General features: G+C 39.7%; 1 protein-coding gene across 2 annotated transcripts in view; it reads left to right on the forward strand.

Annotated features, from left to right (window-relative positions):
• The window catches only part of fubp3 (far upstream element (FUSE) binding protein 3), a 39,361-nt gene extending 20,608 nt beyond the window's left edge, over positions 1-18,753 (forward strand). For both annotated transcript variants that reach the window (XM_062055299.1, XM_062055300.1), the window contains exons 6-19: positions 2,113-2,170; positions 2,425-2,587; positions 2,665-2,763; positions 2,850-2,954; positions 3,154-3,256; positions 3,332-3,432; positions 4,759-4,888; positions 11,786-11,946; positions 12,231-12,304; positions 12,380-12,456; positions 12,702-12,758; positions 13,107-13,160; positions 13,240-13,367; positions 17,253-18,753. In XM_062055299.1, coding sequence (XP_061911283.1) covers positions 2,113-2,170; positions 2,425-2,587; positions 2,665-2,763; positions 2,850-2,954; positions 3,154-3,256; positions 3,332-3,432; positions 4,759-4,888; positions 11,786-11,946; positions 12,231-12,304; positions 12,380-12,456; positions 12,702-12,758; positions 13,107-13,160; positions 13,240-13,367; positions 17,253-17,261 — 1,319 coding nt within the window. In that variant the 3' untranslated portion in view covers positions 17,262-18,753. The remainder of the gene's footprint in view (positions 1-2,112; positions 2,171-2,424; positions 2,588-2,664; positions 2,764-2,849; positions 2,955-3,153; positions 3,257-3,331; positions 3,433-4,758; positions 4,889-11,785; positions 11,947-12,230; positions 12,305-12,379; positions 12,457-12,701; positions 12,759-13,106; positions 13,161-13,239; positions 13,368-17,252) is intronic.
• Positions 18,754-20,248: the final 1,495 nt, after the last annotated feature.

The following is a 20,248-nucleotide window of genomic DNA, read 5'->3' on the forward strand; positions in this document are numbered from 1 at the left end:
ATAGTGTTATTAGTACCTTTAATAACATTATCATGTTTTTCTTAAATCGGAATCACAATCCGCTTTAACACAAGAAATTTGACTTGTGAGACTATGCTCTCTTTGTTCAATATTGTTTCAATTTTTTCTTACTGTAAAAAGTAGTTTGCCAAATATGTAAACTGTTATTTTTAATTAAATTTGAAAAAAATCCCTTTAGGTGTTTTGTTGATATTATTCACAACAAAGTCACTTTAAAAGTAACCACACTAAAGAAAGTATATTATATATACACATGAACTGCTTACATGTAGAAATCACTTTAGATTAATAATATAATTTGGAATAAACTGAAAAAAGCATTACAATGATAGAGGTTGAGCACTAATGTCGTTAGCGTAATGCTAACGTACAATCAACTAGCTCATAGCTAAGCTAACTCAAATTAGCATGGCCAATCGCAGGGCGCAGAGTTTTGATTGTCGGTAGTAATGTCAAATGATTTATGGTAGTTTACACAGGCTTAATACCTTTCTCTTCAACTTTCTCTCCTTACTTTTGCCGAGTGTCAACTGTTTAGGTGCGCGACCAGCTGACGCACTTCTGACAGGCGATTTAGATGCACTTTTTTTTGTTTTGTTTTTAATAATGCAATGTGGAACGTTTTTATGATATTTAGGCTGTTTTTTTAAACTTATTATAGCCAATAGTACATAAATACTAGACTACATACGTTATATCCATTCATACGGTCACTTATTTTTGTTTTCATGTTAGTGTTTTTATCCATCCATTTTCGCAGGGGGTGCTAGAGCCTATCCCAGCTGCTCTTGGGCAGAAGGCAAGGTACACCCTGGACAAGTCGCCACCTCATCGCAGGGCCAACACAGATAGACAGACAACATTCACACTCACATCCACGCACACGGGTCAATTTGTGTTGCCAATCAACCTATCCCCAGGTGCATGTCTTTGGAGGTGGGAGGAAGCCGGAGTACCTGGCGGGAACCCACACAGTCACGGGATGAACATGCAAACTCCACACAGAAAGACCCAGAGCCTGGGGATCGAACTCAAAACCTTTGTATTGTGAGGCACACGCACTCACCCCTATTTCCACTGTGCTGGCCCAAGTGTTTTCATGTTAAAATAAAAATATATATATTTTGAAGGTGTGGAGGCAGTAATGTAGCCGTGGCTCTGCGCCATGATTGTTTACATGTAGGGGAAACCCTGGACTTTCTTAAAAATAGTATTATATAGATAACCTTTTTCATCTTTAGAAATAGTAGTGTAGGTTTATTGGTTCATTCATGGCTTACACACCTTTTGTGGGTTTTGACGTTTGGCTCCCTGTTGGAGAGCATTGAGGGAGTACTGGGGCTTGAGCGTTTGGATGTGTGCGACTAAGGGTTTGGGGAGAGTACGCTTAGGGTCGCCTGTGGAGGAGAGGCACAAGCGGTAGAAAAATAGATGGACGGGTAGATTCACCCAGTCATAACAATAGGTACACCTGAACACTTAATGCCATTGCATGTTGCACATCGGTGGTGTTATGCGCATGCCATGTTAACATGAAAATAATACCTAAATCTAGCTGTTTTGCGTTTCTTCATAACCTGACAGAGGGGGAAGAACTCATCCCCTTCTTTCTGAGAATTTGTCTTATTGTTTAAATATGTACATCCACCCTGCTGTACTGTTGCCAGACGCAAGACCCTGCAAACAGGGAACCAAAACTGCTTGCAAGCTCGCGCCAAAATGAATTAATTTTATGACATGACTCTTCGGCATTGTTTAACATAAGTATCCAACATTGTAGCATTTGTAAGTCAGAAAAGACGAAATTATCATAGGTCCCTTTTAAATTGATCATGAAAGTAATACGTAGTTTCAATTTAACATTGGAAAATGAACTACTTGTAATAATTGAATCTGTATTTTGGCACGTTTTAACAAAGTACCACTTTGTCAGTCATCAGCGATTAATCTAGATGCCAATGTAGATATTTTTAAACATTGCTGTGCGTTACAATTTTTGTGAATGTCTTTTTGGCCAAGTATGACACAAAGGGTAGCTGAACAATTACAAATGTTTGTTCAATAGTGTTCATTTGTGTTTTTACTTTTTAGACAGTGGAGGCATGTTGGACAGGCCCTGCACTCTGACCGGGAGCCCTGAGAACATTGAGTGAGTCCTCTCCACTTTTACTGATTTACTTAAAAGAAAAAGAAAACTAGGCTGTGCGTTGTGTGAACGTGTGTCCATTGTTGCGCCGCAGAGGGCACGAACCCACATCTCCTTCCATGTCCCCCTCTTTCAATCAGTCACCGCACCTCCTTAACTCCCTTTTCTGTGTTTGGACAATGAGAAATGTGACTTAAGCAAAAAAAACTATTTTTGGTGTCTAATGCTACCACGACCTCCACCCTCTACCCTCACAGTCAAGCTAAAAGACTGCTGAGTGAGATTGTCGAGCAGTGTCGATACGGACCAGGCTTCCACTGCGAGATGGACGGCAATGGAGCCATTCAGCAGATCCTCATCCCCGCCAATAAAGTGGGTCTGGTGATCGGCAAGGGAGGAGAAACCATCAAGCAGCTGCAGGTGGGGGTTGATTTCCACAGTGACACAAATGAATAAAGTAGCTTTCATTTTCATGTCTGAATGTGTTTGCTGTGTAGGAGAGAACAGGAGTGCAGATGATCATGATTCAGGATGACCCCATGCCCACTGGTGCAGACAAGCCCCTAAGAATAACTGGAGACCCCCACAAAGTGCAGGTCGGCCCTGCATCTGCTTCAGTATTTCATCTTTACAAGTTTTTGTTTTGGCTTTATTGTTTGACTTTTTTGTTTTGTTCTAACAGCAAGCCCGTGAACTTGTGGTGAAGCTAATCCGGGATAAGGACCAGGGAGATTTTAGAGCCGGCAGGGTTGACTTTGGATCCAAAATGGGTGGAAGCAGTCTGGATGTAAGAGCCTGTTTATCTGCAATTACCATTCAATCAGGTCTTGTTTGAGACTCTTGAGTGACTCAGCATCTGACGTATTATTGCATTGTAACCAACTTAATAACAGGCAATCAAATCTTGGCATATAAAATAATCTCAAACAAACACCTGAATGACTGTAAATAATTAGGATTTCCGCTCTCTTATTGGATGGCATCAGGTGGTGGTACCTAGGTTTGCAGTTGGCATCATCATTGGCAGGAATGGAGAGATGATCAAAAAGATTCAGAATGATGCTGGGGTCAGGATCCAGTTCAAACAAGGTAAAAGCAAGTCAATTTATTTTTAATCTGTGATGTGGCATTCCATTAATTTACCTACTTTTAATTGACCTGCAGATGATGGCGTCAGCCCGGACCGTGTTGCCCAGGTCATGGGCCAGCCTGACCACTGCCACCATGCTGTGCACCTCATCAATGAACTGGTTCAGACTGCTCAGGTATGTGCACGGCCACCAGGTTGCCAAATACTTTTTTTGTGTATCTCTTAAAGGCCTACTGAAACCCACTACTACCGACCACGCAGTCTGATACTTTATACATCAATGATGAAATCTTAACATTGCAACACATGCCAATACGGCCGGGTTAATTTATAAAGTGCAATTTTAAATTTCCCGGGAAACTTCCGCTTGAAAACAGCTCTGTTTTCATCGCAAAATTCCACAGTATTCTGGACATCTGTGTTGGTGAATCTTTTGCAATTTGTTTAATGAACAATGGAGACTGCAAAGAAGAAAGCTGTAGGTGGGATCGGTGTATTAGCGGCCGGCTGCAGCAACACAACCAGGAGGACTTTGAGTTGGATAGCAGACGCGCTATCCGACGCTAGCCACCGACCGCATCGATGATCGGGGGAAGTCCTTCGTCGCGCCGTCGATCGCTGGAACGCAGGTGAGCACGGGTGTTGATGAGCAGATGAGGGCTGGCGTAGGTGGAGCGCTAATGTTTTTATCATAGCTCTAACGAGGTCCCGTAGCTAAGTTAGCTTCAATGGCGTCGTTAGCAACAGCATTGCTAGGCTTCGACAGGCGGCACAGCATTAACCGTGTGGTTACAGGTCCAGTGTTTGGTTCGGTGTCTCCTGATAGTAGTATTGTTGATCTTCTGTCTATCCTTCCAGTCAGGGGCTTATTTCTTTTGTTTCTATCTGCAGTTAAGCACGATGCTATCACGTTAGCGCCGTAGCTAAAGTGCTTCACCGATGTATTGTCGTGGAGATAAAAGTCACTGTGAATGTGCATTTCGCGTTCTCGACTCTCATTTTCAAGAGGATATAGTATCCGAGGTGGTTTAAAATACAAATCCGTGATCCACAATAAAAAAAGGAGAGAGTGTGGAATCCAATGAGCCCTTTTACCTAAGTTACGGTCAGAGCGAAAAAAGATACATCCTGCACTGCACTCTAGTCCGTCATTCTCACGTTCCTCGTCCACGAATCTTTCATCCTCGCTCAAATTAATGGGGTAATCGTCGCTTTCTCGGTCCGAATCGCTCTCGCTGCTGGTGTAAACAATGGAGAAATGTGAGGAGCCTTTCAACCTGCGACGTCACGCTACTTCCGGTACAGGCAAGGCTTTTTTTATCAGCGACCAAAAGTTGCGAACTTTATCGTCGATGTTCTCTTACTAAATCCTTTCAGCAAAAATATGGCAATATCGCGAAATGATCAAGTATGACACATAGAATGGATCTGCTATCCTCGTTTAAATAAAAAAAATTCATTTCAGTAGGCCTTTAATGAATCTTGACTTATTCCTCTTTAGGAGCGAGATGGCTTTGGAGGTGTAATGGGGCGCAGAAGCCGAAGTGACTGTAATATGGGCGGTCTTGGAGGACTGCAGGAAGTGACATATGCTGTACCTGCTGACAAGTGTGGCCTGGTGATTGGAAAAGGTAAAAAAGTGTGTGTGTGTGTGTGTGTGTGTGTGTGTGTGTGTGTGTGTGTGTGTGTGTGTGTGTGTGTGTGTGTGTGTGTGTGTGTGTGTGTGTGTGTGTGTGTGTGTGTGTGTGTGTGTGTGTGTGTGTGTGTGTGTGTGTGTGTGTGTGTGTGTGTGTGTGTGTGTGTGTGTACACACACACATATACCTGTATACAGTATACCTGTATATATGTGTGTGTGTATGTATATATATATATGTATATGTGTATATATATATGTATATGTGTATGTATATATATATATGTATATGTGCATGTATATGTATATATATATATATATATGTATATATGTGTATATATATATATATATATATATATATATGTATATATATATGTGTGTGTATACTGTATGTGTGTGTGTATATATATATTTTTTTTTTCTCTACGGATGCTAAAAATGTATTTTCTTACGATTCTAAATCTATTCACATGTTAAAGAATCGATTAAAAAAAAAAAAGTTTTTTAAGTAGTCTTCTCACTTACTTGCATGTATACGTCAGCAGCCTAAAGGAGCTTTTGTAATCTGTATCCAATTTTGTGAAGTTATTATAACTTACAATATTGTGAGAATCGTGTTGAAATGATTCTGAATCGAATCGGCACCCCAAGTATCGGAATCAAATTGAATCGTGAGTTGTAAGGTTCATATCCCTGATATTTTCTATGGCACATGTGTTGATGTAGGCTTTGAATGTCAGACTTAAGGCTTATGCAAAGTGCGAGTTCATTGATGCACCCAGTTTGGTTCAAGTCAACAGCTTGCCCGAACCCCCTTCACCTACCTTTTTGAATAAATGAGTACCGTTTGCCGTTTTGCCCTTCTGTGAAACCGATGAGGGTTGAGTGACCACCCTCTATTCTCTTCGCAGGCCTCATGTATATAGCACAAGTGGCATTCATTGGCTTCACTAAGGGCTTAATGATGGGGATAATGCGTGTAATGTGACATTAATTGTTAAAGGTGCATAATAACAGCCCTCAATCATGTGGAAGGCTGCCTGGCATCTAATGAGCCTCTTTCAGCCCAATAGAGTGCAGCAAGGGAATGAATAGGAAGAATTAGCTTATTGGCTATTCATGCCCACTCTATTGCCAGCTATTTAAAAGTCATTGACCATTGCATTGGAAGGAGGGGGTGTGTGCATGTGCGTGCGTGCGTGCGTGTGCGTGCGTGCATGTGGGTGTGTGTGCATGCGTGTGTGTGCACGCGCAGCTGATGGTGGGAGGGGTCGAAGGGAGCCTCTTTACCTAAGATAAAAACATGGCAATAGAAATGTCAAGTGGCTTTTGTGCATGTAGCGGGGCAAGGGAAACAAATAAACCTGGGCGTTGCGTCCCCCCCTCCCTAGGCATTAGCATATGAAGTGGGTCAATATGCTCGAGATGGCGGTGGGTCTGGGTGCTGTCAGCCAACCCTTAAAGAGTGCGGTGATTAATATCTTTACGATGCCATATGTAGCCCGTTGCCCCCTGCTTTTGACCCCCTGCACACACACACACACACGCACACACACACACACACACACACACACACACACACTCGCTCATGCACACACAGTGTCGCTCAACGCCTCTCGCTGTTGATGGATCAAGCCACCCACCAATCTGCTCTCACATTAAAACAGGCTTAAATTCATGGCAAGAGCAGAGAATGAAACAGCACAGTAGTCTTTTTTTCATTTAACGTATAAGTTTCTCGTTCTCTCTAAACCTAACAAGTTAGCATTAGCACACAAAACAAGTGTTAAATAGTACAATTGTTTACTTCAGCTGACAATAAAAGCTTGAGGTGTAATATTTGCCTGCCATATCACTAAAATATCAGTCTTTTACAGCTCCATAGTCCATCCAGTTGACCATGTAACAGCTAATATGTATTAGGAAAAATCCAATAAAGATAATGATTTGGGGATTTGAATAAAACTGTACCTTGTTTCATCAAATCTGCTCTTTTATTTTGGAAATTGCCATAAGTGTTTTCTACACAAGGCTTTTTGTTTTATCATCCAGCATTCTTCATTCTTTTGTATGAAGAAGAAAAAACATTTTACGAGGAAGATGTTTTTGTACAAAATGGTTGCTTGTAAGCTGGTCTTTTAAACAGGGCAAATGTATTCACATAAATTAAAATATAAATATTTGATTTCGATTTTCTCACCACGGTTTACTTAAGGACGAACACATTGACTTAGCGCTTCATTTGTTCACTTATAACACGTTCCAGTCGTTCCAAGTTTGGCGTAACAGGAGCAAAATATTAAAAATGCCTCACTGTGGAAGGCACAGTTTAAAAAAATTATTCTCACTCACACAAGGGCATGCTCCGCAATAACCCCCCCCCTGCTACCCCTCGAACACCAGCCGCTAACCAGACCCTCTGAATACTGGCACCAGTTGCACTTTTGTCCCCCTCCCTTTCTCCAGCGTACTAAACCAGTCTCATTAATAAGACCTGTATTATCTGTCCTGACTTGAGGCCAGTCCATGAAATGAATAGTCAGCCTCTTCATTGCTCTCTGCTGTCTGACTGGAAGAGCTCATAATGGCTTCATTAAGGCAGAAGTTTCATTTGCTTGACAATGCCTTAATGGCCCATGTGCAGTCTGTTGGCAGCACGGAGAAGGGTCCAGGAGGAGGAGAGGTTTTTGTTGAGCGTTTTCATTCGGGGGTCAGTCCGGGTCATCTAAGTGTCAGCCACAAGTGAACAAATGTGTAATTGATGTCAGGAGAGCCCCGGTGTCCCCCCGGGGAAGCACCCTCAGCTTTTTTCCTTGAGATCTCAGTGGAGAAAGTGGGATGGTGGCAGTTGTTTGCTCCCCCCAATGTCATTCACTCTGTGTTCTCATCACATCGAGACAACATAGAGTCAAGAATGAAAAGGCTAAAAAGAGACAAATGATGTCCCAGGAGGAGGATACGCTTCAATTTTGGCTCCTTTCTCCTGCCAGCTATGTTTCATTTCTCCCTGCTGGTGTAATTGCTCTCCCCACACGTCGGGGAAGCTGGCATCCCTTACTGGGGGGTGCAGAAGATGTCCCCCTTTTGTTTCCCCAATTTGCACGGATGTCATCATAGAATGGTAGGAAAGTGGCGAGACACATGCCGGTTGTCTTAAGGTAGCATTGCGGCATAACGTTCTGTCGTGTGACCCGACACAATGCCACAGATAAGACGCCTTGGGTTGTGTGTACGCTGTTCTCACGCGAGAGAAGATCACAACAGACTCAGGCCTCTTTCTCTGCTCATTATCTGTGTCAAGCCGCTTTGTAAAGAAACAGCTTTAGCTTTGAGCAATTCTCCAAACACCCGGTTGTATGTGTAATTAATTATGTGAAGAGTGTATGTTGCTGTTGTGTTTAAGGTTACTTTGGTTTGTCACTTCGGTCATATCAAAATTTTTAATTTTCAATAATTTTAGCACAAAATATTAACCCCTCATTGTTCCCCACGTAACGGAAATCTGATTGATGCGTCCAACACCACTGTTTAAAAAAATAGACGTTTACAACCCGTTGATGTAGCAAACTACAGTAGTTGGTAGAGGTGGGGAAAATAATAATTTCTACAATGCATCAAGATTAGAATGTGGGCAATTCAAGAATTGATGGACAAGTGTCCAAATATCAATCATTTATGAATGTTAATGTAATACAGACATTTCTAAAATGGTAATATTTCTAATCGGTAGTTCTAGGTTTGGTTCTACCTAATTATGGTAGAATCATTAGCCAACATTTGTTCGTTATGTGTTGGCTGTGTTAGCACGGACACACTGAGCAGTTGAGCTATGCTAGCCACGGCGCTGTGCTAGCTTGAATGTGAAGTAGTGAAACAACAAAACAATAAATGCCTTGTACGTTTTAACAGAAGGATATTAGGAACCGTGTTACAGCAGAAAGTAACCAGCTAAGAGGAGGATATTCGCAACTAAATCAATAAGTCAGAAGAGACAATACTAACCGTTAAATGTGGGAATCTTGGGCCACATCACGATTCAATTACAATAAAGATTCAGAAGCTACGATTCTATTAATCGATTATTGATGCATCTTTAATTTATGTTTACTGATGCAGTTTTACATTTCTTTTCGTTTCACGAAATAAGCATTTATCACTTACATTTTCACGGGTACAAGCGGCCGAAATGAGTTTCCTCCGCCGGGTGGCGGGGCTCTCCCTTAGAGATAGGGTGAGAAGATCTTCCATCCGGGGGGAGCTCAAAGTAAAGCTGCTGCTCCTCCACATCGAGAGGAGCCAGATGAGGTGGTTAGGGCATCTGGTTAGGATGCCACCCGAACGCCTCCCTAGGGAGGTGTTTAGGGCAAGTCCAACCGGTAGGAGGCCACGGGGAAGACCCAGGACACGTTGGGAAGACTATGTCTCCCGGCTGGCCTGGGAACGCCTCGCGATCCCCCGGTAGGAGCTGGACGAAGTGGCTGGGGAGAGGAAAGTCTGGCCTTCCCTGCTTAGGCTGCTGCCCCTGTGACCCGACCTCGGATAAGCGGAAGAAGATGGATGGATGGATGGATGGATTTTTAAAAACATTGCATTTGTAATAAGAAATTCCCATTACATTTATTGAATTCATGGAAACTTGTGCAAAACTGGAACAAAAGTGCCCTATAATAAAGGAGCTGGTCGGATCTCTTTGAGGTGGCTCGCTGCAAATGTTTACAACTGTGTGCATTACTTTATCGACAATACATAAATCAATTATCAACGTTTACTAATCAATTTTATAATCGTCCATGTCCGAATTGCAATGGATCTAAAAATCGATTATTTCCCCCACCTCTACTAACCGTACAGTGCGGCCCCCAGCCGGCAACACTTAAAGCCATAGATATGAATGAGTGAACAAAGGACACACGTCTTTGAGCCGCACGTTTATGGCGATTGGGGTCAAAGTGTTTGAACATTCTGTGGTTTTAAAAGGCACAAAAAATAATCAAGGATGACTGCTAGAGGTGGGAACCTTTGGGCACCTCATGATTGGATTACGATTACAATTCTGGAGGTACGATTCGATTAAAAATCGATTATTGATGCATCTTTAATTTATGAATATTGATGCAGTTTAAAAAAAAATTGTTTCACTAAATAAGCGTTTATCACTTGCAACTTTAAAAAAATAAAATTAAAATTGCAATAAAACAGTTAAATTAATTCCCACATTCATTAAATTAATTTAAAAATGTGTAATGTGATAAACTGGACCATAAGTGCCAGGTGCCAGATAGTAAAGGAGCTGGTCAGATCTCTCCGTAAGGTGGCTCACTGCAGTCAGCCAACTTTTAAAACTGTCTACATTACTTTATTTACAATAAATATATTGATTATTGACGTTTACTAATCGATTCTATAATCGACCATGTCCAAATTGCGATTCATCTTAAAATTTATTATTTCACCTACCTCTGACTGCCATGTAGGGACGGTTATTTTATTACTGTAGACATATTCATTATATTTACAATATATACAATCAGGGTTTCCCCTACATGTAAAGGATTGTGGTGCAACGCCACGGCAAGATTACTGCCGCCAAACCTTCAAAATGTTTTTTCTTTTCTTTTTTTACATGAAAGCAAATTTAAGTGATGTATTACATGAGTGGATATACCGTATATAGTCTATTATTTACGTACTATTGGCTATAATACGTTTGAAAAATAGCTCATATATCATAAACATTTTCCTCATTGCTTTATTATGGGGGAAAAAAACTTACATTTAAATTGCCTGTCAGAAGCGCGTCAGCAGCTGGTGGCACACCTAAACGCGTTGACACCGGGCAAAAGTAATATGAGAAAGGTATTAATCCAACGTGATTCCTACATGTATGCACTTCATGTTTCTATATAATGTACTTTTAGTATGCTTAGTTTTACAGTGGCTTGATTGTGAAGAATATAAACAAAACACCTAGTTATTTTTTTTTCAAATTTAATTAAAAATAACTGTTTACATATTTGGCACACTATATTACAACATTCAGGCAGGGCATAATAAAGTTACTTTTTACAGTAAGCAACAATTGAAACTGCATTGAATTAAGAGCACAGTCTACCAAGTCAAATTCCTTGTGTTAAAACTGATTTAGATTGTGATTCTGATACAAACATTTTTTAATATTAGCATTAACTAATAACACAATGTTTTTTAAATTTACATAAAACATTTGTTGAGCCTTTTTAAAGAAAATATATGCATCATTGCAAATCAAAATTATGTCATTGACAATGCCCATAGCCACGCCCCCGCCGCCACGTATATGGTGGCAATCTTGGGGAAACCCTGTACAATATAACAATTATAGATGTATAATGGAATTGCAGCCCCTGAAACGTAATTTAATCGTGAGGTGCCCAAAGATTCCCACCTCGAGTAGGTCGGATGTAATTGATTAGAAATACGGCTAGTTGATTCCCTTTTGTGTACCTTTCATCTTAGGACTGTAATGTTTTTTGGTCAAATTTATATAATTGGCTGTGACGCATTTGCAAAAAGTTTGAATAGATGGGGAGGGGTCCAAAGTAAAGCCAAATGTTTGAGAAGAGCAGCACATGCTTTTTTGTATCTAGAGTTATCTGATTATTTACTAAATATACCGACAAAGTAGCTACGTTGGCAACCATAATTATCACTTCTGCTCTTCTTTTTTTACTCCGGTGCATTGTTTATAAGCGAGGGTGAAAATGTAGTGCTAAATTTATTTGTGGCAAACCACCATATACGGTAAACAATTTAATATCATGACCGTTGCTTGGCAACAAAACTTCCAATAGTTGACTATTCCTGCCTGTCCAAAATTGTTTGGATACGTTTAAAGGTGTTTTATGCTCTTGCAGGTGGCGAGACTATCAAAAACATCAAGGAGCAGTCTCGTGCCCACGTGGAGCTGCAGAGAAACCCGCCGCCCAACACTGATCCCAACGTGCGCATCTTCTCCATCCGAGGCACCCCGCAGCAGTTGGAAAAGGCTCGCCAGCTGATCGATGAGAGAATTGGGGTAGGTGGTCTAGCTCCTCCATTGCCCTATTGTCCCTCGCTTATATTCATGATCACACATGTCCCTGCTGCAGCGAGTGGGAGTGGGGGGTGGGGTGGTGTTGCGTGGTGACTGTGGCCCTGGTGGCCACAGAGATGACACCAGAGGTTACAAAGTAAGAATCCATCAAATGGACTTAATGGAGTGCATCAGCACCCAGCCGTGCCCTTTGACCTTGTCTGTTGGCTTCCTTTTAAACACAAGTGTGGTCTCTCTCAAACGGCACTTCCTTCTTTCCGCTGCAGGCTCCGGGAATTGGAGGAAACGGCAGCTTTGGCATGAACCCCTACAACCAAGGATCAGCCACTCCTCCTCAGCAGTAATTAGTTTTTCATTCATTTCAAGATCAGAAACACATTAAAGTGTATTATGAACTGACATTATTGTCTCACAGCGGCCCTCAGACGTTCATGACCGGTGGCTGGGGCACAACCTTTCAGATCTGGCAGCCTCCTGGCCAACAGGAGCACAGTAAGTTGGACTATCATATCGCCTGACAGAAGTCACATGAGCTAATGTTGTCAGATCTCAAAATGAGGGAAGCGGAAAAGTGTTTTTATGACAGTCTGATAGGTCACACGGGATGATTTTGAGACTTGATAATGCTAACCACCTTTTTCCTGTCCAGACACACTTTCAGTTTGTACTCCATGGGAATGATTAGGAAAGAGAATTGCAGATGAGAAGCTGACACTGTTACGTGTGTCTGCTTTCAGGTCACAATGGATCCCAGACGGGCCAGATGGACTGGGAGCAGTATTACAAAAAGCTAGGCAAGCACAGCAAACCACTACACTTATTTCTTCCTGACACATGCATCTGTAAATTCACGTGCTATAAGTATGGTTGTCCCGATATTTCGATACTTTTCTAATTAAAGGGGACCACAAAAAATGGCGTTATTAGCTTTGTTTTAACAAAAAAAAAAAAAAAAGTTTCTTATTGTAATCGAAGAACAATTTTGGCCTTAAATAAAATAGTGAACAGACTTTTTTTTAGAGGCACTGTAGTACTGTTTGATTTCTTAGTACCACTGTACTTAATTAGCACCGGTATATCGTACAACCCTAGTTACAAGCCATGTGTACACATTAAATAGACATGGCTGTTGTCTTCTGCAGGTCAGCAGGGTCAGCAGGCCCCGAGCGCTGCTTCAGAATACATTAAAAATTGGGGTGAGCTCCTATTGATTACTTACCACACCCCATCCTCTCATCTCGAGCTTGTTGTGCTCATGGTGGTTTTTGTCGTCAGGTCAAACATCAGCTCCTGGATCTCAGCAGACCTCCAATCCTGACTTCAGCAACTGGGTGGACTTCTACAGACAGCCCATGGCCTACTTTAACCAGGGCGCTCAGCAGACTCAAGCCCCGGGCCTTCAGGTAAAAAGTTTTTAAAAAACTGACAAATCGACACAGTTCATAAAACTCTTTATAATGTTTGATTTAACAGTCACAATACCGTTTGACATGCGGCTGAAATAGACTTACTGGACAATTCAGCTACCAAAATTTGTTCCAGCTATAGAGCACTATGTTCTAGACCAGGGCTATTCAACTGGCGGCACAGGGGAATGATGTCAGACCGGCCCCTAAATTCAGTATATTTTTGCAGCAGATGCCTAAAATACTGCAACGCTCTCATATCAATGTACTTTGATTGGTTTTTCTGCAGTGGGTCCTTAGAAACAACGGAGCATTCTTGTTGTTTAGAGAAACTTGGACCATTGTAAACACATCGTTTCTGTTTTAATTTATCACTGGCCAATTGATGGCTTATTGGCTTAATTCTCAAGTAGCTTCCAGAAACAACATGCACTGATTGCATTTATTTTAACTTTTTTGTGTTTTCCTCTTTTTAGAGCAGGGATGTCAAAGTCAAATACATCAGAGAGCCAAAAAAAAAAATTGCTACAACCCACAGGCCGGACCGGTTCAATGTTTATTAAAAACATATTAAAATGATTGCACGTAACCTATTGAACCAAGACCTAACACAGTGTACTGTATTTGATTTAATGATTAAATGAATAAGCCAACATTTTTGTATGGCTCTATCACTAATTTCAATTGAAAACATTTTTCAACAAGCTCACAGACAAAAACAAACTTCCTTCAGAGCAAGCGGCTGTGGCCTGCGGGTCGGTTGTAATACTAATCAAATATCATCCCGGGGGCCATAGATAATTAATTTGCGGGCTGTATCTGGCCCGCAAGCCTTGACTTTGACATTACTGTTTTAGAGGATTAATAGTTATTCTATATATGAAGTGAATCTTATAAGGCTTGGCTGATTTTTTTCATTGACATTTCAACTTCCTGAGAGACAGCGTCCTGCAGTGGACACTTTGGTGTTGCATACCAGGGCTGTATTTGTAGCTTTGAGGCCATGTCCACACGAACACAGTTTGATGAACGCATATCTGGGTTTAAAACGATCTCCATCCACACGAGTGTAGTCTCAAAACTGTATGTCTATACACAAACGCATACATCGGCTGTCATGCCCATTTTATCTAATCAGAAGCATTGGCAACGTTACACCTCTGTTGTTTATTTTGATATGCACAATGACATGTAAATTCTTTAAAAAAAAAAAAAACACTTGACAGAGCCGGGGAACATCATGAATCTTTTTTTGGTGCCTAAAGCGCGCATATGCATACCTGTGCTGCTAGAACCCAACACTTGTTGGATTATAACATTTAATCAGCAACATGGTGATATAGTGCATGTGCAGTGAAGTGTACATTATTTCTAAAATTAGCACACACTAACAAGGAGCCCAGGAAACCTCTTGAATAGTTAAGTGCCTAAAGTGCACGAACGAGCTGCAAACCTTTTCTGGTATTACACCGTATTTAATCATCAGTATAGTGAAATTACATGTGCAATGAAGTGTATATTATCTTTAACATCAGTTTCACACTAACAAGGAGGAAGGATACATCACTCTTTTTGGGTTTTTTTGTCGCTCTGGTGCGCTATATGCGCACGCGCAATCTACACAAGTTGGAACCAACACACTTAAGTTAACTTCATGATTTGTCGTTAAATAAGAATTAAAACATGAGATAATGTTGCATCTTTCCTATGAGACTAAACAAAAACTCGTGTCCCATCAGCTGGAGGTTTGACTGCAAATGATCCAAAACGGCTGACTGGAATTGGCGCTGGCGGGAGTCTCGTAGACTTTTTGAAAAACCCATGTTGATGAAAGTTTTCATCAATGTAGAGTGAAAATAGCAGTACGTTTCCGTTCAAACATCCAGTAAGTTCTGTTAGTCTGTTTTAAGTCAGCAAGGCAGTGTTGGTTACTCATTACTAAGCTTTCGAAATAACAGCGCATAACCGTGACGTCATTAGATGAGTACAGCTCACTAAGGGAAAAGTTTTTTGAACTTTTCGCATTGGCCATCGTTTGCAAAAGTGTGCGCTTTTAAGGACAAACGTACGCGTTTTTTAAGGACAAACGTATGCCTTTTTAAGGACAATTGTTTGCGTGTGGAAAAGAGGCCTAAATGCAGAGATAAGTATGTGTTTATAAAGTATCCATATTCATGTGTACATGGCCTGACGTATGAAATAGAACTAAATCAAATGTCCACTACAGACGATGTCAGTTCTCAGGAATATGCAATATAAGATTAATAGTAAAGGGAGAGGTTCGGGCCCCTGTCCTTTGCTTTCTGGAAATGTGGCCCCTAGAACAATTTAGTTGAATAGTCCTGTGCTAACCCCCATTTATACTGTAAATGCTGCATTGTGGGATAAACAAAGTCTATCCTATCCTAATTAACATCTCCATTCAGTTACCAACAAGCTGCATACACTAGCATGGGGTCTCTAAATGGCAACGGGTAAACAAAACATTAGCATTATCAGCTGTGGGTGTACCCAACCTGATGGAGTTTTTAATAATGTCATAGGATGATGGTAGCTGCAATTGATGTATGTGTCATGGCTGGTGAGCATTGAGCATCCAGCAAGTTTATCTACCTGAGCTTTCGCTTTAAAAAACACATTTGTGTTCACAGTGAATAAATCAGCTGTCTTAATGCTGGCTCAGCAATTTGCTCCTTATAGCTACTACAGCATGGTTCTGTTGATTCTGTGTTGTGCAATACAGTCATCCATCGTTTATCGCTGTTAATTGTTTCCGGACATGTCCGCGATAAATTAATTTAGGCAAAGTAGGAATCGTTAATTATGAATCAAAGATTTTCATAGTTGAGCATAAAAACTGTTTACTACCTTCTACATAGGAATTTCAACATTATCATTATTAAAACACCCTTTAGATGCCTTTGCACTCTTTTAGTTCAATATAGTAATGCAACCTGAGGCTGAGCCAATCAGAGGTCATGATAACAGTGCACTCTGATTAGTCTAGTCTTCAATTAATGTGGTTAATACTACTGTGGTATAATATTTTGTGTCCACTTAGTCATTTTTATGCTTAAATGCTTGATTTAAGACTAAACAAATTCAAACTGTGCTTTAAAAAAAAAGAAGTTTAATTTGTGATGTGGTGAAGACAATATTTGAAGCGAGGGACCACCAACTGTACACCTGTCTTACAAATGCCAATGTGGTCAAAGGCAGCCTTTTTACTTCCTTAAGCACCCAAATTAATTTGAGAAGTAAAAATATTAACTTAAATATAAATTAATTTTCACATTTGGAAATAACAGCTTGACTGCAATTATCAACTCCTTCCAATTAATCTTCGATTTTTGTGTGTGGTTTGGCTAAGAAAATGCCCAGCATTTGATTGGAGATGTTACAGTATATTGCAGTCATTTGGTACATGCGTGCAATCTTCTAATGTGTTAAATATCCAGCCTTACCAATAAGCCCCGTTTTAATTGAGGTATTAATTTAAAATAATGTTATAGTTGCATGATATTAACAGATGTTATGTTTAACCCTTTCATGGAACTTAATGTGGTAACTTCATTAATGAAAAATAATTCAACCATTTTTCATCAAATGACACTTTCAATCTTGTTTCATTGCTAGCCAACGTGACAGCAATTAGTGTATTTGAATAAAAGGTGTGTGTCGTGAGGATTATTTTCAGCTGTCAATCAGTTTGGACTCTTCGGCGTGTAGACGGCGAGAGTGCAGGGTGTGTCTGATGTAAATCGGTGTGAGGAATAAGCTGTGTGTGTGTGTGTGTGTGTGTGTGTGTGTGTGTGTGTGTGTGTGTGTGTGTGTGTGTGTGTGTGTGTGTGTGTGTGTGTGTGTGTGTGTGTCGTCCTGCAGGATCACTAAAGAAGGTCGCATCACTGAGGACGGAGACGACCCTTTTTTTTCTTCTATTTTTTTTTTTTTTAAACGGAGGGTTCTAGACTCTCATCGCCTTGAAGACTTTTTTTAGTGGGAAACACTAGCTGTAGAATGACATGATAAATATATTTCTAAAAATCAGCAAACCTTTATTTGTTACTAAATGCTTATGTACACTGTTGTTTTTGAGTAGACCGTATTTGGGATCTCTTTTTGGACTTGAGCAAGTATTTTTTTTGTTTGTTCTCTTGTCGTGACTCAGATTGTACCGCCAAAATGAATACCCCGAGACTTGCGTGTGTAACATTTCAAAAAGGCAATATAACATCTATTTTTTCTAGTTTGGTTTCCAATGGCACCCTGTTGATTCCGCTTAGCAGTCTTGAATATGTGTCTTATTTTTGTCACGTGTCATAAGATGTTTAAAGAACGTGTTGAGATGATTCTGTTTGTCTTATTTTTACATGATTCAGTGAAATGAAACTGTGATGTTTTGTTACAGGAAAATGTGTTTTTTTTGTTTTTTTTGTTACATGGTTTAAAGAGTTTAAAAAAAAAAGTGAGGCTCCACGTCAGCCTGCGGTGGCAATATAGTTCTAATTTAATTCCTCTTGTGCATTGTATGCTGTTTTTCATTGTCATTTTTATTGTATTCTGGTTTAAACACACACAATATATATTAAAAAGGTGCAATATCTTCTTTCACTTTTGAAACAAAGATGGGTTCTCTAATATTTTTGACCGACTTTTAACTTGTAGTTTTAAGATGTCTTCTGTTTTTTTTTTGTTTTTTTTTTCTCAAATGGAAATGTCGAGGATAATTTATTACATTGATCTGGTATCTAAGACTTAGAGGGATGTTGCAAATAGCTTTTTTGCCTTTGCTACCTTGTAAAACTGTACATATTCTCATGTATTTGACTGTTAATTTAAGGATATATATGTTTCATATATATATAGATATATAGAAATTATTTTCCTGCGACCAGTATTGTAGGAAAAGTGTCCCTCTTTTTTCCTTATACTGAAAATGTTCAAAGATTATGAATGTGATTGAAATTGGATGTTGCATCTTGTTTGAAGAAGATAAAAGTGCTATAGAATTATTTTGTGTATGTTCTGTATACTTACGACTTATTCAAGACTGCTAAGCCTCTGTTAATTCTACCTGTGTGATGATTGATAACTGTAGGATATGTTGTTTTCTTTTTATGTTTTAAGTATTATGATCAAAACTGTCTCCTTCGGTACCTCCCTGCTTCTCAGTCCAATGGTAATAACTTTTTAATTATTTTTTTATTTTTTTGTGTGATCTAACTTTAAATAGGAATGATGCGTCATTACGGAGAATCAATTCTTGTATTAATGTCATTTCTTAATGAAAAGGGATATAATTTCGGAAATGTCTAATTATGGTGGGTTTATTTTCCTTTTGGTGTACAGTTAACCATGTATTAAAACAAACATCCAGACTACCTTTATTGTGTACTGTTAAGCTGTTTTTGGTTCCTATTGTGTAAATACAGACATGGTACAGAGAATTATAGCTCGACTGTATGTTTTATTAGCAGATAATCTATTTTCTATATAGCCTGTTGACAGTTCTCAAAGTCAAAATAAATTTTCCGCAAGCCTCTCTTGTGGTTGACCTCCATTTAGTGCTCTTATTTTGGATGTGTGTGTAGAAATCCGGGCTGACATAATTCATGCATGTCATTTAAAAACATTGACAATAATAGTAATAATAGTAGCAACGTGTCGCCCTCAGGCTGCGCTTCTAGTGACATGTTCCTCCTCGCCACCCCCCTCCGGTTCTGTCAGTGCACATGCTTGCACCCAGCAGGGGGGCCCCTGCCATACTGGCCCCTGAGCAGCCACATACCGGCCCCGGCATTGATACACTGCAGCTGTTTCCAAATCCAGCCCTTGATTTTGATCCTCTTCCTCTCTTAGTGTGCCGTCCCTGCGGACACTAATGACCCGGTGGTGCCATTGTTGCAAGCCAATAACGCGCTTGTTCCAGACTCATTCCCAGACCGACCTTTTGTTATTGTTATCATTAATTATCATTAATTCTGTGTTTATCTGCGACATCATCTGATAGCTACTTAGTATCAAGGGAGTGTTTGAGCCATGCTGCAAAGATGAATGGGAATAAAGTTGTATTTTTCTGATTTAACAAAAACATTGTGGTATTAGAGGTTTCCAATTTTAGTAATGCAGGAAAAATTTACTCGACAATTTATAATATATATATTTTTTTTTAATGTCATTTTTTCTTGAAAAATCACATACAACAGTCAGTTATTCTGGAAAACATTGCTCTGGGGAAAAAAAAAAATTATTTTCACAAAATTTTAAGTTGCAAGAATTGTCAATTTTATGGAAATGTTTTTTTTATGGAAATGTTTTTTTATGTTTTGAGAATTTTTTTTATTCTCAGGAAAAAATGTCAGAGAATGTTAGAGAATATTTTTTTCTTGAAAACACTCCGACAAAGATGGTCGTAATGTTACGATTTTTTTCGCGGAGGTACTTTGTCTAACAAAAAAAGTTACGAATAGTTGGAAAACATTTTCAACAATGGTAAGTATACTTAAAGAACAGTCAGAATGTTGTGACTTAGTTTTTCAAGAAAAGGAAAACGATTTAAAGTTTTCTGTGAAACTTCCTATTTTTTAGGAAAAGTCATAGTTACAATATTTTTTTCCTGGAGGATTTTTATAAGAAATGTAGTGATAGTGGAGGATTTTTATAAGAAATGTAGTGATAGTGGAATAACCCATTTTTTCATCTGTAGATGATGAATCGGAGTAAAAAATGTATGTAATAGGAATAATCGGGGAAAAAGTCGTAATGAGTCGTCAAATTCTTAGTTTTATTCCAAGTTCCAAACTTAAAGCCCTTTTTTTATGTCTAGAACAACGCTACAGTCATTTAATGTTTTTTAAATGTTATTTCTTGCCGTTACA

The sequence above is a fragment of the Entelurus aequoreus genome, linkage group LG08, assembly GCF_033978785.1.
Source record: "Entelurus aequoreus isolate RoL-2023_Sb linkage group LG08, RoL_Eaeq_v1.1, whole genome shotgun sequence".
NCBI lineage: Eukaryota > Metazoa > Chordata > Actinopteri > Syngnathiformes > Syngnathidae > Entelurus > Entelurus aequoreus.